The following is a 17046-nucleotide window of genomic DNA, read 5'->3' on the forward strand; positions in this document are numbered from 1 at the left end:
CAATTAAAACCAGAACACTTCAGTACAGTGATACTTAATCTGTGCGCCGCAGACCTCTACGGCCCATGACAGTGTTGAAACGTACATAATATTAGATTCATAAAGTATATATACATTTAAAAAAAAATGCACAACTGAGAATTTTAAAAAGCTTTGTAAGTGTGAAACTGGAGGCTTAAAATCAAGTTGATTCGTTGGAGCTACGCAAGTATGAAAAACCATGAGGACGATTGGCGGCCCTATTGAAGCACTAGTATGCGCTGCCTTAATTGAGGTTGCATAAAGAACATAAAAGACAAAGCGATAAGCGAGAGCCTAGTAGATCACTTTGCTTTTTAAAAATAAAAGCAGTCTGAAAAGTTTAAACCTTCCCATTAAAAATTTCAATATTAAAGAAAATATTTCATGATTTGTTTATTTGCTTGATGTGTACTTGATTGTATAGTTTTGCAGGTTTTTTTAGTTTCACGTTGTACAAATTATTTAGGTGAGGTTCCATGGCTTCCAATAGTGATCCAGTGGGGCACAAATGTAAAAAGTTTAAGAACCGCTGCTTTCGAAGAACTGGCACATTTTCAGAGACGACCTACACTTCTTCCTATAAATTATATTTTCAAAGTTCTCAACTTTTTTGTGAAATACTTCATTCAGCATGTGCACCTATTATTTACTCTTACAACTCTGCTGGTGATCAGCAAAACGTTGCAGATTTTAATCCCTTCTGCCCTAAGCAAACACTGGAAAGGTAGGTTTTCGGTTAACCTCTAGAGTGGATAGTTAATTTTGTTGCAGTATACACAAAAGCCAGCGATACGCTTTTGAATATAGCATGGATAAGAAGCAACAAACGTTCCAATGTGGAACAATGCTCAAACGTGAAATATTCCAACACTTCCGTGAGATCCCTTTCAGAAAGTCACCTTTGTTGTACATGTAGTCTTTATCCTTTCAGGTGCTATACAATAACATATCACAAGTAAACCTTTCAGCTGCTATATGGGCACAGATTCATAGTGTTTAATTACTCACATAAAATAAACAATATGCGGACCTAAAAAAACGACCCAAAATGTAAGGTGTGTTGGTCTCCTAAACTTTAGGCACTAACCTATCTACATGAAACATGAATGAGCAGCATATGTGAAGTGAGCACTATGTGACAGTGTTACATATCTGTATGCCTTCTTCATCTTCTCACCATAATCATTTTGACCCTTTGAGTGACTGGGTTTGGTTTGTTGTCCTCTTCTTCCTCAAGAACACGGGAAAATTGACTCAGCTGCCAGATAGGACGGCCTTCGCGGCTTTCCCTGGATAGCTGTAAAACAAAAACAACAACAAAAATCAAGGAAAAAGATTACTACAAAACAGTGTAAAATGAATATAAAACAATTAGGAGATAGCTAGCAATATGTGTCGCATAACACCGAAGGAAAGAAAGGTATGTAAGCAACGACAATCCAGCTATGTTACAAAAGTTGCAATTGGGACAAAGCACATGGAGTGCATACAGGACAGACCATGTTGTCCACTGTTTTCCTAGTTTACGTCCACTTAAACATGATCACGAAACAACAAATGCATGTAACTTTTATAATAATTATTACATATTTAAATGGTTTTCTACTCTGGGGGTTAGATCCATGAAGCATCCCTACACTGTATACATGCAAAATATAACCAAAAAGTGCAGAGATATTCCTGGTTAAAGATGGTGGAAAGACCATCATAAAAGCAGAAAATAACAATCATATGTAATAGGATATGAGTTTTATGCAGGGATCTCTTTTAGTTATAAACTGAGAAAAGTCAACAAAACTTTTCAGGAATGCTGCACGCGTAACCACGACAACCAGTGATCCATTTGTATAACAGGACATTTCAGGAATCTTTGAAGTAGGTAGGTTTTCGAAGGCTGCTTATACAGTGGGTCTGATCATCAGCATGGAGACAGGAGAAGCATTCATATTTGGCCTAGCTTTGTTGTGGGCTTCCTTAAAGGGAAGCTTCTACGGTACACATATGGCAAATACACACCAGTAGTTTCTATTTAGTCAATGCCACGCGGAAAAACAAATGAAAGATGTGCTACAGCCGTTTTCACTGTGCTTGGTCATAAGAGCGCCTACGCTTATGCAATGATGAAAGTACTTTACTGCCCCTGCTTCTTCTAAGCGACCCCAAAACGGGATATTGGACGGAGCGTTTGAGCAAATCAAACACTCATCCCCAGTCAACTGACATGGGTTTAATCCATCATCATTCTTTAGCTCACTCCACCATCCCAGTTCAGACATGGCCATATGCAAATGAGTCTGACCCTGTGCCTCATGGGAACAGTCCAGCCCGAACTGCCAAGCCATGTCTTCCCTGGACCGGAAACAAGCATCCTGGGACCGGTTTCTGGCTAATCAGCCGTTATCAGCCAGTCTAGCTTGAAACCATTGGCAAAGTGAGCAAGGGACCCACGTCTGGGCATAACCTGCCAACTTAGGGCGAACAAAGGGATACCAAAGGGGATAATGGACGGAGTGTTTGAGCTTCTTCTAAACCAATAATGCTCAGAAGCTCATCTCTGTAAAAAAACGTACGGTGTACAAACGAGAGGAACCCAGATATTAAAACAACATTCTTTTAAAGTATGGGTACACAGCCTAAGGCACACATATTCAGAATGACAGATCCATTATAAACCAAATTAAGAAACCTATACTCATACAAGTTTGCCCTGCAATGGTGAAAGACATGCTCACAAACTGAGACTGAACAGGACTGGAAATAGTAAAATGGCCATTCCTAGATAGAAGTCCTAGATCCCCCAATTCCCAATGGAACAATTAGAACAAGTTCTTTCGAGGCAGCTTTTAATATTGAACACGACCTCAGGGTTCCAGTCATCTGAAATATCCCACTCACCCCCCACAATGTTAACGCAGATAGGTAATCACCAATGGGAAGACTCCGCTCCATAATGGTGTGCCTGATGCTCATGGAGTCTGTTCCATTTAACAATGCTAGAAACATTTAGCTAGCCACGCTCTACAAGCATTTTGTTTTGTTATCCCTTGCTAGAATTCAACTTTTCAAGATTCAATCTAAACTTGTATGTATTCCAGGAAATGGGATGGGAATTTTGCAAAAAAACAAGAATTATACCAAAGAAAACCCTATGACAGATGTTAAAGTTACACTAAATTGTTTTCTATAAAAGAAATAACATGTACAAAATAACCTTTTATTTCTGTCTCAACAAGCACAGTAAGTTAAAGACTGCAATGTCCCTATGACCTTCAATCACACCCACTGGGGCAGCAGGTGGTTTTAAACCAAACACTTTACAATAACAAAAGAGTGCATGTGACAACTAGAATTCAATTTTAGAGTATTCGCAAATAAGATCGAAACAAATATTACAAAGTTATATTGCTGTAGTGACTACAAAATTAAAACACTCATCTGATTTCTACTGAAAGAAAAACACACATATCTTACCTCCAAAACCAAGGACACACAAGCTGGGAAGAAGGTCATGAAAACGAAGTAATTGGCCAGGACTGACATGCAGCCAAAGCAACACATGATTTCGAGCTGTCTCACTCCTGCACGGGAATGAAATGAAAAGTTACTTATTGAGAAATAAGTTTTAAAAGTTTTTAATTTCAAAACTATGAATGATCACAGAATTCAGAAACTGGAAAGCTGCAGTAAGGTACATCTTTGCTTCACTACTACGTTACCACTTTGTAAACCCATGTGCAAACATGAACAAGCTTAAATTGTGTATGTTTACAACTCTTTCAAGGATAGTATGTGAAATAAACACTATTTGAAAAACAAGGCTTAGAAATTAGTAAAACGTTTTCCTTATTTGAGAGTTTTGTAATTCAGAAGTAAGTTTAACTTCAGGCTACAAGAAAAGTCTAGCGAAGATCTAGAAGGTAGAACGTAAATATAAAATAAATCTGTTTGATTCCTAATTACTTAACAATGAGAATTTTAGATCTTTTGGTAAGCAAGTTCACAATGACCAACTTTATAAATTGTGACACACTATGAACAGTTCTATCATTTGCGAAGCCTGGCCAATTATTTTTTTCGAACAGGGTGAGCAATGCTCAGGAAGTTTAAAATGGCGTGGCTTAGGGTGTCAAGATGGTAGTCGCACTCTAAGAGTGCTCCGGACCTCTCCATCACCCACCTGCGTTTTATTAGGCAGTAGTTTACTCACAGAGGACCTCGCATCTTACCAGCTCCGGAGCGAGAGGCAGCATAGAGGCTGCTGGGGCCCACGCGGATGTCTCCCGGGGAGCACTCAAGATGGCTGAGTAGTGCGAGGCCCGGACTTTTAGACCCAAGCCGACCAGTGAGCAACCTGCCTCCAACCTCCATTGCCATTTTAGGCCCTGTGGTGACTCTGCGGGGATTGTGGTGAGCGACGTCTTTCCTGTCTGCTTCATCCTGGCAAATACGCTTTGACAGACCAGAAGAGGATTCGGAGGCCTGAGCAACCGGAAAACGCTTCTTGTGGCTGATGCAGGGAGTCCTGCTCCGGTGGAGCTGAGGTTCGGTGCCTCGAAGGGTCTGCTGCCTTGACCCGCCTGACTGCTGGGGGAGGAACTTCCCACCGGCGATCGGAGTTGTACGGGGGGAGGGATGGGGGCTGGAGGGAGGGTTGAGACTGAGTGGGCAGGCCCTATATACATAGGGACTCTAAGGGGCCCGTTGGACTTACTGCTGAGGGGCCCTTTGGACTTACTCCCGAAGGCACCTGCCGTCCTCCTCTTCCTCAGTGGTGATGGTGGGTTGAACACTGGGCCTGGTTTCTCTTCAGTTGTGGTCCTATGCCCTTGATTGCAACATGGGCTTGGGCAGTGTGAACCCTTGTCCACACGTAGAGTGTTGTAGTTAAGCTGCTGGACTTTTGGTGCGTCTCTAGTGAGGACCGTTGACCCTCCCTCTTGACTATCTCAAGGGCACCGCAGCAAACATGGGGAAGGAACAAGCTGCCAAGACCCACTTCTCTCAGCAACGCATTGATCAGTTTACCATCCCGGTGGGGGCAACCGGGTGGAATGCCCCACACAGCCCGAGTGGAAGGATATTTTGGGAAAATTCTACAGGCCATCCACTCCTCGTAAACGTTGTTGAAACGAAAATAGGGGAGGTTCATGTGGATGTAGCGCTCCACTGCCACGATCACGGAATTTGACCAGCAGCATCACCGAAGCAGAAGGGCATCTATCAACTGTGGAAGATGGTCGCGGATCTTAAGATCAATGTTGCACGCTATCTCGCTCGCATCTCACAACTAGCGGCGCGGGTCCTCCGCATGGAGAGGTGACTCCTTGAGGGTCGGCAAGAGACGGTTGATAGGGAATTGACCCTGAATTGGGAATGGATTAAAACTCATTCACTTGAGGTTGCGAAAAGTATCAGGCGTGCCTCCATCGCCCGCATATAAGGCAAGGGAGTTAAAAACAGTAAATTATTGTACTGGTTGGCATCCCAGTCTCTGGCTGGTCAAGTTATCCCTGACATGGCAGACAGCAGAGGACAAATGCATTGTTCCTCCCAGGATATTACCTAAGTGCTCGCAGACTACTATGCGAAATTGTTCACAGTGATCCCACATCCCGAGGCAGAAAGGGCCTCCCTGCTGATTGATGAGTTGCCTCTACCCAGCCTTTCTGTCGAGGAGTGGCGGGTCATGGAACAGCCCATTGCACTTGGAAAATCAGCAAGGAGATCCCCGTGATGTCAAGCGGGAAAACGTCTGGCCCAGACGGCTACCCTTCCAAATTTTTTGACAGCTACAGGGATATCTTGGCACCTCAGCTCATAAATCTCTAGAACGGGGCGATTTCCTCAATGATCTTGACCAGGCCACCATTGTGTTTACACCCATGACTCCTGTACCATTCACCTCATGTGCCGATTATCGGCCCATTTTCCTCATCAATGGAGGAATTAAAATCATCACAACCATATTGGCTACCCGGTTGTGGAGTGTCATCTGGTCCTTGGCTCATCCAGATCAATGTGGCTTCATGCACAGTAGGATTGCCAGACATTGTCAGCAGCGCCTTCATGTAGCTCTGGCCACCATCATTCACTTTCAGCTCCCCTGGCCTTGCTCCTAAAAGATTTTGAAAAGGCATTTGGCCAGATGGATTGGAGCTACCTGGCATGTGTGTTGGAGGTTGCTGGGTTTGGACCCCGCTTTTGTGGCCTTGTTCGTATTCTATACTTCAATCCAATGGCCCGCAAAAAGATTCATGTGGTGGTTTCAGAAGAATTTTCTATCCGAAGGACCAGGCAGCAGTGCCCTCTTTCCCCCCTGCTTTTCACTTTGGCCATGGCACTTTTAGCTAGACTCATACGGTGCAATGCTCAGTTTCGGGGCTGGGAATGGGGACTTGAGCCCTCCACGCTGACAACGTTCTATTGTACTTTTCAAATCCGGCAGACACTGGCCCTCGAAGTCTTCGGCGTTTGCAGTTATTTGGGGAAGCCTCCGGATTGATAGTTAATCCGACCAAATCTAGTTTAGTGCCTCTTGCACCTATCCGGGACTCTATCAATTGGCAAACAACCATTCCAAACCGTTGCCTTAGCTTTCGGTACTTAGGTATCCAAGTGGCCTTTATTCCTGAATTGACAATGTCTCTCCACATTACTCCTCTCACCTGTAAGATCAAGGCAGATCTTAAGAAATGACAGACACTGCCATTGACTGCCTATGGGGAGAGAATATGGCCTAACAGCTAGGGTGGTCGACCTGGGAGCTGTAGAACTAGGTTAGAGTCTTGGCAGGGACGCTCAAGATTCTATGATTCTGGGCAAATCCCTTAATCTCCCTGTGCCTAACAAAAAAATGAATGTGCCCGTCTAACGTAACTGGTACTCATGTAAAGCGCTCGGATACCTTCGTGTCTAGTGCACGCTATATAAAACTCCACCCCCAAAAATATGGGAGAATCGCCCTTTACAAAAGTATAGTTTTGCCCCGATTTCTATTCATTATCCAAAATGTCCCCCCACAGATCACTTGACACTGGTTCCGTGAGATGGACTCCATAGCCCTCTCCTACCTCTGGCAAGGTACTAGAGCCTGTCTGGCCTTCCTGGTTTGTCATCGAGCTCCCTACGAAGGGGAGCTGGGCATGGTTAATTTGTACTTGTAGTACCTGGCCTCGCACCTTTTGGTAGCTAATGACTGGCTTGCCGGGCGTTGGTCGGATTCGGCCTAAGAAGTACAGCTTGCCGCATGGTGCTTCTCGAGTATTATGGAGCTGCTCTATGGTGCAGTCATACCCAACATGATGCCTGAAGTGACTCGCCTAGTGTTTACAGGATGGAGGGTAGCCCAGAAACATACGGGATAGTGGGGAAAACGTACTCACCACACACCACTGTGGCACGGCACATGCTTGTGGGAGGTGGTGGCATTGCAGGGATCTGTGCACTGGGACCTCATCGACATCACACTAATAGGGGATGTTTGGGAAGGTACACATATGCTCTCTTTTCAAGACCTCCAAAGACCTATGATTTGACAAAAATGCAGTTTCACAGGTTTCTATCGCAGCACCATGCCTTTCGGATACACATACCTCCATCCCGGAATTCAGTCCTGAAGCTAAAATTATGAGGTGGGCCCTTGGCATGGGTGGGGTGTCCCAGATTTATTGTACCCTGATCCTTAATGTCCCTGGGATGTTAGATGACCTCCGATTCCGGTGGCAAGAATGGATAGGGCCTTTGGATGCACCGATGGCTGCCGGGTTCTCACAATCTCATCCAGGGTCTGCTTCGTACAAATTTACTAGCCACATTGTGCTTATCTCACCCCTCCCATGAGCCAGCAGAATTTTACCACGTGGTATGGACTTGCCCCGCTAAGGCATGCTACTGGGAGGTGGTTGTGGTGGCAGCGCTTTCAGAGGTGTTGGGACTAACATTGGAACTTTCCCCATTATTGATGATCATCCAAGGGGTGGACGTAGGTGTAGGGGGACCCCGTGCTGATAAGACTTTATTGGGTTCCACCTTTTTAGTAGCTAAAAGAGACATTGCCACACACTGGAATTCCCCGACACTGGAGTTGTGGCACCAGGGGGTAGACTGGTATGCGCAATAGTAAAAGCCAGTGTATGAGGCCAGAGAGTGCACCGACAAACATGCAAAGATTTGGAGTAAATGGCTTGAAGCCTCAGGCGGGTACACTGGGCTAGTAGGAACTGTATCATTACTATGCTTATAATTTTCTTCAGTGTACAAGTCTGTATGATGGCAACATTTTGCATTTGTTACAGGGTAGGGCACTTCATGGACGGACTGTGATTTGTTGTGATACTTATAAAAACAATAAACATGTGTTTATCAAAAAAGAAAAGAAGTTCAAAACCAGTGTGGCTTATTCACAAAAACATTTAGGAGTACAGGAAGTGGTACTACAGGAGTACTTTTACCCCATACTCTCAAACACCTGTGATACCTATGCAAAGAGGTGGTAGAAAGGACAAACAGCTCTGTGCTATTTTAGCTTAGAAAAATTCTCATAAAACACAAGGCTATTTGGACTGCATTTGTATTACTTGGCAGTTGTTGGAAAGCGCTCTGCTTGCTGTTGTTTCTCAGTTACACTCACCAGCAATGTGTTTAACAGGAAGAGCCACTTGTACAAGCGGAATGCAACCAATATAAAAAAAGGTCACAAGACAAGATAGTTATAAACAGAAGTCTTCTTACCAGACATTGTACCGACTCCAATTACAAGACATTCAACAAGCGCATCTAGAGTGAAAGTGGGTCCAAGGATGGCCATACCACGAGCTATGTTGATTCTTACTTCATCCTAAAGAAAAAAAAACTAAGTTATTATATCACACTAAGCAAACACTATATTCTTTTAACACATAAGGACGTTTTCAAGAAAAGGTAGCGGGTGCCTCAAATAACATCTGCTACCTAAAGCTTCTCTTTATCTTCTTTAGATAAAGAGTGTGCTTCATAAACAACTTTCAGACTTCAATAACCATGAGACGGAAAGCGAAAAAAGCACCGGCTGTGATGGATTGGTATAATGGAATGGTTAGGTGGGGCAGGGCAGAAAGCGCAGAGTTACAGAGGGAGGAACGAAGAGGTATATGTAAAAAACCCATATCGCTAGAATGGAATGTGATGCTGGAGGAGTTTGTAGCGACGGAAATACACACCATGTAATAAAGACATACATAATTGCTTAATGTAACCTTCATTGAGACACAGGGTGTAAGGAAACGCAGGATGAGGTAGAGCTCTATTGTATATTAGGTGGTTACTGCTAGCAAAGTGATCTCTAATGTGTAAGAAAACGACGATGGTCTATAACTGATGTCTGGGAGTATTTTTGAGTATGTGGGGTAATGGGGGGCGGGGGGAGTTAAGTTAGAATTAGTTTAGAATTCGTTTTCTTGAATATGACGGAACTATGCAATACAGTAAGCAGTCTCTACTGAGTTATATGTACACACAGTAACAACACGACAGTGAAGTTGAAATTTGATTTAGATTGTATGTGCAACTGTTTACAAATGTGTCAATCAATGTCAGGTCAGCGTTGTCACTACTGTAATCATACCAGGGTCGACTAAATGTGTTCATATACAAAAATGAATACTCGGTACGTTGTACACAGAGAAACTGTTAATCAGAAATTCAATAAAATCGGTGTTAAAAAAAACAGCTTTCAGAATGGCTAAAACCTTGGAATTTACTCTGTGCAAAATCACGCTGCAAGAAATAAATGTATTTTCAAAATCATAAAGAAATAAATACTAACATACCTGCGAATTAGAACTTAGTGCAAATTTGGCCAATGCACTGGCTCTGGAGAGGTCAATTAGTAACAGGAAAAAGGGCAAGGCTTCACTGCAGAATGAGAAAACAATTTGATGCTTAAAAAAATATATACTGCAAATTATTCTACCCAACATGTGGGCCATAATTATGGTAAAATACGAACTAAACAATTTTCCAACAGAATAGATTGTTGATAATGCAGCTAAGAGATTAAAGCATGCTGTACAAAACTAATTTACGATGTGATCTTTCTGCCACCGAGTGAAATTGCCTTTCAGGATTGCTATCCTAATGCTGCTCTCATCTCTGGCACTTTATAATTTATTCACATTTATGGTACATATTACAAACTTGCCATCTGACCTAAAAGACATTCTTTCATGTTTTAAGACACTTAAAATCACAAAGCTGTAGAGACCACTGCCCTCACATTATGTAGAACTCTGACTCTGTGTCCCCTTGCCCCCAAGTGTCACAAGTAACCCCATTTGAATACTTTGCACTGGTTGCAAGAGTCTACTAACTTCCATTGCCAGTCTATGCACATTGGTAAACCAGGCCAACCAGGGTGAGAAGTTGGCCTGGCGTATGTTGTCCACTATTCTAGTGGGCACCTTGCACCAGTCCAAACGACCCTTATTGATGGTAGGTTTAAAGACAACCTATATAAAAAGTTATCCTAGTGGTAGCTGGGGAGAGCAGCCTTCAGGCTAAGTCTTGAAGGAATGTAAAGCAGCGTGTTTTACCAGTCTATAATCTCATGAATGAAATGAAAGGAGAACCACACCAGGTAAATATATAAAATATATGTATTTATTCTAAACACATCCCTCTAGTCTCTTTATGAGGCTAGAGGCAAAAGTACATTCAGTAAACTTATTAAGCACACAGTAAATTAGCACAATATATGTTGAGCCCTAGGGGCGTACCAAACCATATACTAAGAAAGTGGTATAAGAACCATGACTGATAGATACAAGGTCTAGAGCCTTTAGAACCGCTGGGGCCACCAGGAACCACCAGAGTACTCAAGTTACCTCACCCAGGGAAGCCAGGTGCATAGGTGTCTTTTCGTGTCGGGTTTCGTCATCGATTTCTATGGCGAGCTGCTGAAAAGTGCTACAGGGGACCAAGTGATAAGTGTCCGGGTGGATCGGAGATCTGAAGAACCTGAAAGCAGAGGGGACAGAGTCTGGGTCACTCGTCAATGATCAGGAAGGCGATGAGAAGATGCCAACCGATGTCGGGTGATTTCAGGTGAAGAAGGTGAAGCTTGACTCTTCAGCCACGAGGATCAGGGGGCATCGAGGACGACCAGGAGCTGGATTTGAGCTGTCCCACGAAGGAGGTCGAGTACTGCGGTGTCGGTTTCTGGATTGGACCCAACAAGCCTTGGCAACAGCAACCCATGCAGAAAAGCAAAGATTGGCTTTGGTGCAAACCAGCAAGGTCTGAGGGATTCACCCTTTGGAGGGGAGTCAGGGCACGCCTGTAGCAACCAGGAAAGCCCAAGAAACAGAAGAGTTACCTTCATGGGGACCCACCAGTAGACGGACCAGGGATCGCGAAAGCGCCTCGAGCGGAAATGCTAAAAGCGGGCCCACAGAACACTTGTGGAGTGTAGGCCCACAATCTTTGGTGCAAATGGTGCTTGGGGCTTGGACTACAAGTAGCCCAATGCACAACTTCAGGAAAGCTCTGGTAGTCGATGCACTTGCAAATGTGCACGGTGTCCAGGAGTTCCGGTCCCATGTCACTCGTGAGGGAAGCGGGTCTCAGCTTTTCTGGGATCTCGTGTCGGCCTCTGGGAAGTCTGGAAGTCCGTGTCCTGAGTCGCAAATCTGGCAGGATCCGGCAGGAGCCTTACAAGACGCTTCTTTGGCGCCTGTTTGAATAGGGGAGTCACTCCTTGGCCCCAAGGGAGATTCTTCTGTCTTCTAGTCGATGTAGAATGTCAAAGTTCCAGGATATATGTTGTAGAGTTTCACCCAGGTGTAATCTGAAGTCCTAAGGACTGGGTTCCTACACTTATACTAAGATAGGGGGTTGAACATACTCTGGGGACCCACTTATGGGAGGATCCAGGGAGGGGGGTGTCTACACCCCTTTTCCCTTTGTCCAGTTTTGCGCCAGAGCAGGGACTGAGTGTCCCTGCAACTGGTTTGAACTGGGATATGCACAGGGACACCAAGTGTGCCCCCAGCACGGTCTCAAAAGCATTCTATAAATGCACCCACCCAGCCCCAATACACTAAAGCCTGTCTGTGAGGTGGTTACCTCCCTGTGACAGGAACCCTATTGCCCAGGCCTCCCCTGCCAGAGTTTCATCCAGCAGCAGGAGGGCAGACTCGTGTCTGTGGCTGCCGCATCCATTTTGTGATGCTGAGGCTCTTTTAAACTATTACCGGTTAGGTAAGTGTGTACATGCCTCTCCCTCTCGAAGGGTTTCATTCTACCCCCGCTGCCAGGACTGGCGGAGGGTAGGATTCCAAAGTATTTGACATCAAACACGACATGTTTCCATGCAGCCATTCCAAAGTTCGCATTAACCGTGAGGTTATAATGCACTTAAGAGTATATGGTCTGGCTGCATCACAGAACAGCTACAGAAAATAGATTCCGAAAGCTGCAGAGGGGTCCTGCTCATGCATGGGCACCCTCTCACACAAAACCAAGCACTCTGCCTTCAGGACCGAAAAGGCCTGCCATAGGAGTGACTTGTAGGTTTATATGTGTCAGTGATATAAGGTAGATATAGGTAACCTATATCTTAGTAAGGGGTGCATGCACCACCTTACCCAGGCTGCAGGAGCAGTCCTGTGGTGCCATTTTGGCAGGCTTCCCAGGGGTGGCATAATTCATGCTTCAGGCCCTGGTAGGCCTCAGGGGTACCTATGCCCTTAGTACCTAAGGTACCATATACTAGGGACTCACAAGGGTAACCCAGTAACCAATCTGGAGTGTACCTAATGTGCATGCAATCAATTTAGAAAGGAAGCAGCTAGGTTGGGGTCCTGGTTAGCAGGGCCCCAGCCAGACTAAAGTCGAAAAACAGTGAAACACCAGCAAAAAGTGGGGGTAACCATAGTAAGCAGATCCTACTCTCCTACAACCAGTACCACCTCTATTTTGAGGTCAGGGTTCAGAATCAGATGCGAGTGGCGATTTGATTTTTGGGCACATTCACTGCCCACTGGCTCTGGTCCAATAAACAATCTTTCCTGAGCCCTTTGATGAAAAGAAAACTAGGACAAAGGACAGACCTATCATAGGAAGCTTACGGTAAACTTTAGCAGTCAACTTACTGAGCTGTAAATAGTATGCCATGATCACCATTAGTGTTAAACGTACTACCATACATAGTGTTCTTAATACAATTCAAAATCAGAAATCCTAATTGCTGAAATCATGAATGGCTTTGTATGAACCCCAAAAGTACACCTCCTGCACCTACACTCTGATCCAATTTGAACTGGCCTACCTGTCATGCATATACATGAGCACCTGTTGCTTTTTTAAGTATAAACTCGTTTCAACATTACTTTTGGAATGTGTGGTAACAGTTACACTACACTTTGAGTTACACACACAGTACTAAAGCCAGGCTGGACGGGTTTGCACCAGAGCAGTCATTAGTACTAAGGGAGTATCTGGTCAATCAAGTGGGAGAGCACTATTTTGCAATACCATGGGACTCGGAGAGAAAATAGAATCAACCAGAATATTGCACAACAACCTCACGGATGAGGTTTCAAAGTGTTAGATTAGGACGCTCGGCCCCAAGGAACTACAACCAGGCTTTAACGCGTGAAGGTTAGAGCTTCTTTGGGTTACAATATACGCTTCTTGCTTATAGGACTTCCAAAGTTGGGTACCTGGGTGACTTGGTTCTTAAACTGTGTAGAATGAAAGTCTGTTCTAAAATCTTCTGTGTAATGACTACAAATGATTAACATACTTATACACAAATAAAGATGGACATGCATTATTCCCACTGTACTGACTTGTATATATTCTGCAAAGACGGCCAAAGAAAGAATTTTCAGTGTGTAATACTCACTTCAGGCCTGTCAATTCTTTGTCAAGAAAGTGAATAACTACTGTGCTGAAGACAAAGCTTGAAAAAATTGTGAAAAGGCCAGCAATACCTAAAGCAATAAAAAAAGGACAGCGGAGTTACACACTTACATTAACAGACTCTTCGTTTCAAATATTAATGATTAATAACTGGCTTAAACATTTAAACTTTTTTATGTGAATCCAAGAATAGTAAAATAACCATTTGACAAAACCATAAATTCATGTTTATGTCTTCCATTATGAAACTGCAAAAAAACAATACCTAAAATATACTTTGATCCGAGTTGTCGTAAATTCTGGAACTGAAAGTATATGTAAAGGATTGCTATACATCTCGTGATGGTCAAGATTATGATGTCACTACTCAACACGTCCTGTTTGAGAAAACAAAAACAGACATGTATTAACTTTAAGACACAGACTTTGCGCAGATAGAACAATTTTAGGATATACAGTTACTTTTTCTGGTGGACTGCGATGTTACTTTGAAATAACAAAAAGTATTTTCAAATATTATACCGATAAATTATAAATAAAAAGGTATAACTGATATTTGTATCATTAAGGGCATCACACGACTTGCTCGAGAAGACGTGAAACAGTTTAATTCGTCTAGTTGACTTGACTGCTCAAAAATTAATTTGGAGATGAATTTCGCAGAAATTACATAATTCTGGTGACGTGCAGGTTTCAATCAATGGGAGGCTTAATCTAACCTCGATTTTATTCCTTTCTGCTACTTAGCCTCATTACGATGGCAGAGGGACCGCCACCGCCAGGCGGTCGGCGACGGTCCCACCGCCATCAGACGCCGCTTAACCGCCCGCTACATTACAATAGCGGGCGGATGGTAGGAGGTCGGATAGACCAACCACCATGGATCCGAGGGGCTCAGGGACTTGTACCACTACAACAGTGGCAGTGCCTGCTCAGGCACCGCCATAGGGATTACAATGTCCCTTTCTGCCGGCTGTTTCATGGCGGTTAACCTGCCATGAAAAGGCAGGCGGAAAGGGACTTTGGGGGCCCTTAGCGGGCCCCTCTTGCTCTCAGTCTTGGGTATGGTGACTGCCACATAGTGCAGGGATATGCAAAATGTTTATTTTTTGTACTGCGTCGTGTGCTGGCAGCCCGCATCACAAGCTGCAATACAAAGCATACACATTGCGACGGCCTTGAAGGCGGTTGCATTGTAATCCCTATGGCGGGACCGCCAACAGCTAGTCGGGTGGTCCCATCCCCGTAAGAATATCGGTCGGACGAAATCAGTGCCTAAGTCTCTAAGTATGAAAGAGCATTTATATAAATGGTCAACAAACATTTTGTAACTAGATGATCTGGCTAAGAAGTTTTTGTTGCACGTTGGAACCCACGAGCAAGGATGTAATCTCAAACCTTCCAAGAAGTGATAGAGTGTGAATCCGAAAAGAATGGACAAAAATGGTTATTTTTTTAGCCTATTTGTCAGTGAATGGTCACAAGTGATGTCTTTTTTCGTGTGTCAGCACTGGGACCAATGTATTATAGAAATTAGACTATAGGTGAATGGTTACTTGTCACAGCTAGGCGGAGGTCTTCTTCTGTAGTCAGAAGGGTGGCTCAGAGAGCTGAACGTCTGCCGCAGACAAACTGGGGTACTTTTGAGGGCATCAGTAAGAACAGGGGTCTCCAACAAGAGCCACTCAAGTTCAATGAAAAACACAACGAGCTACTCATATTATTAGTGTTGTACACATCCGACAAGATTACATTAGTGACCACCGTAAGCAAGATTACTAACCGTGATCAACTAAGTGGAGGACTGCCATCAGTGATGTAAAAAAAGGCATGGTAAATTTGGAATGCTTCTACAAGGGCATAACATAGCAGCCACATATGCAATGATTCATTGCACCAATCTCATAATATTGGTAATAAGTCTCCCATTTCTGCATGATTCACAATTCAAATATCAGCTTTAAATATGTTTTGGAAATTCCGACTCTGAAATTACACCCATTGTCATATCAGATACACACTTTGCAATTTTGGTATACATATATTAATTCAACCAAACAGCTTTTAATTTAGGAGCCTGCTCTACACACAGGAGAGCTATTCACAGGCAACTAGAGAGCTACCATTAGCTCACAAGCTACTCGTTGGAGAAGCCGGAGTTAGAATCTGGCGAGGCAGACTCACCAGTCTGTCATTTGGAGGTGGGTATGTTGGGTACTAATAGTGCAGTATTCAACTGTGCATATACAAAAAACAATAATCTGATCAGCACCCAGCCCAACTATTCTTCCAAGATGTGCACTAACAACGCATCACGATATCAGTGAATACATGGTGCAATATGGTACAAAGAGGCATTGATAGAACTCTGTGGATGTCTGAATATAATTGTAGTTCTATCAGTTTCAAGAATGAGTTCAGTGGATGGTGTTGATCACTACACATTCCTATTATTTCAATTAAACAATAGACATTGGAGGACTACAAGTTGTGGACTAATCATTTTGGAGGGCTAAAGTACCTGCTGCAGAGCTCTCTATGCAATCGACCAAGCATTTTATGCAGCGAACCCTGTGTACCCTGCTGCTCGGAAGTTCTTATCTTGGAAAGTATCTTGGGAACATAATTGTGTAGTCAAGAAAAAACTATTAAAATTAAACACCCTTTACTTTGTTAAAAACACACATCCTCTGCCTCTAGAAGTGAGAGCCTGATGAAGCTCTTCTCTGCAAGGTGCAGCCAACAAGAGACAAGGATTGAAATTCGGATGTGAAGGCTTAGCTTGCATTACCGGAAAATAATGGGGATTAAACACTATGCAAAGATAAAGCTGCACAGAGTGGTTTTGGACTTTCATTTCAATATTCCCATATTCCACTAGGAAAATAAAGTGTTTCCATATTGACAGGAACCAGTGATGGACGTTGTGGTGGGGAGGGAGAGTTGTGAGCATGGATAGGACGGACTAACCGTTTTTATTACTATTAATTTTTTTTGATGCATTGTAACTATTCTAGAATCACGAATAATTTAGCAAAATATGTCCAGACTTAGTTATATGAAGGTGCAGAAAAAAGGCCATCACATTATCTCAATTCATCATGAAATCTGCCTGGGCCTGTCGCA

The 17046-nt window shown here is 43.6% G+C and overlaps 1 protein-coding gene across 2 annotated transcripts in view; it reads right to left on the reverse strand.

Moving 5' to 3' along the window:
- The window catches only part of HMGCR (3-hydroxy-3-methylglutaryl-CoA reductase), a 92195-nt gene that overhangs the window by 37939 nt on the left and 37210 nt on the right, over positions 1-17046 (reverse strand). For both annotated transcript variants that reach the window (XM_078675238.1, XM_078675239.1), the window contains exons 3-8: positions 14186-14297; positions 13904-13991; positions 9828-9912; positions 8752-8857; positions 3493-3599; positions 1199-1318 (exon numbers count right to left, since the gene is read on the reverse strand). In XM_078675238.1, the coding sequence (XP_078531364.1) occupies positions 1199-1318; positions 3493-3599; positions 8752-8857; positions 9828-9912; positions 13904-13991; positions 14186-14297 (618 nt within the window). The remainder of the gene's footprint in view (positions 1-1198; positions 1319-3492; positions 3600-8751; positions 8858-9827; positions 9913-13903; positions 13992-14185; positions 14298-17046) is intronic.

The sequence above is a fragment of the Lissotriton helveticus genome, chromosome 2_1, assembly GCF_964261635.1.
Source record: "Lissotriton helveticus chromosome 2_1, aLisHel1.1, whole genome shotgun sequence".
NCBI classification, from domain to species: Eukaryota; Metazoa; Chordata; class Amphibia; order Caudata; family Salamandridae; genus Lissotriton; species Lissotriton helveticus.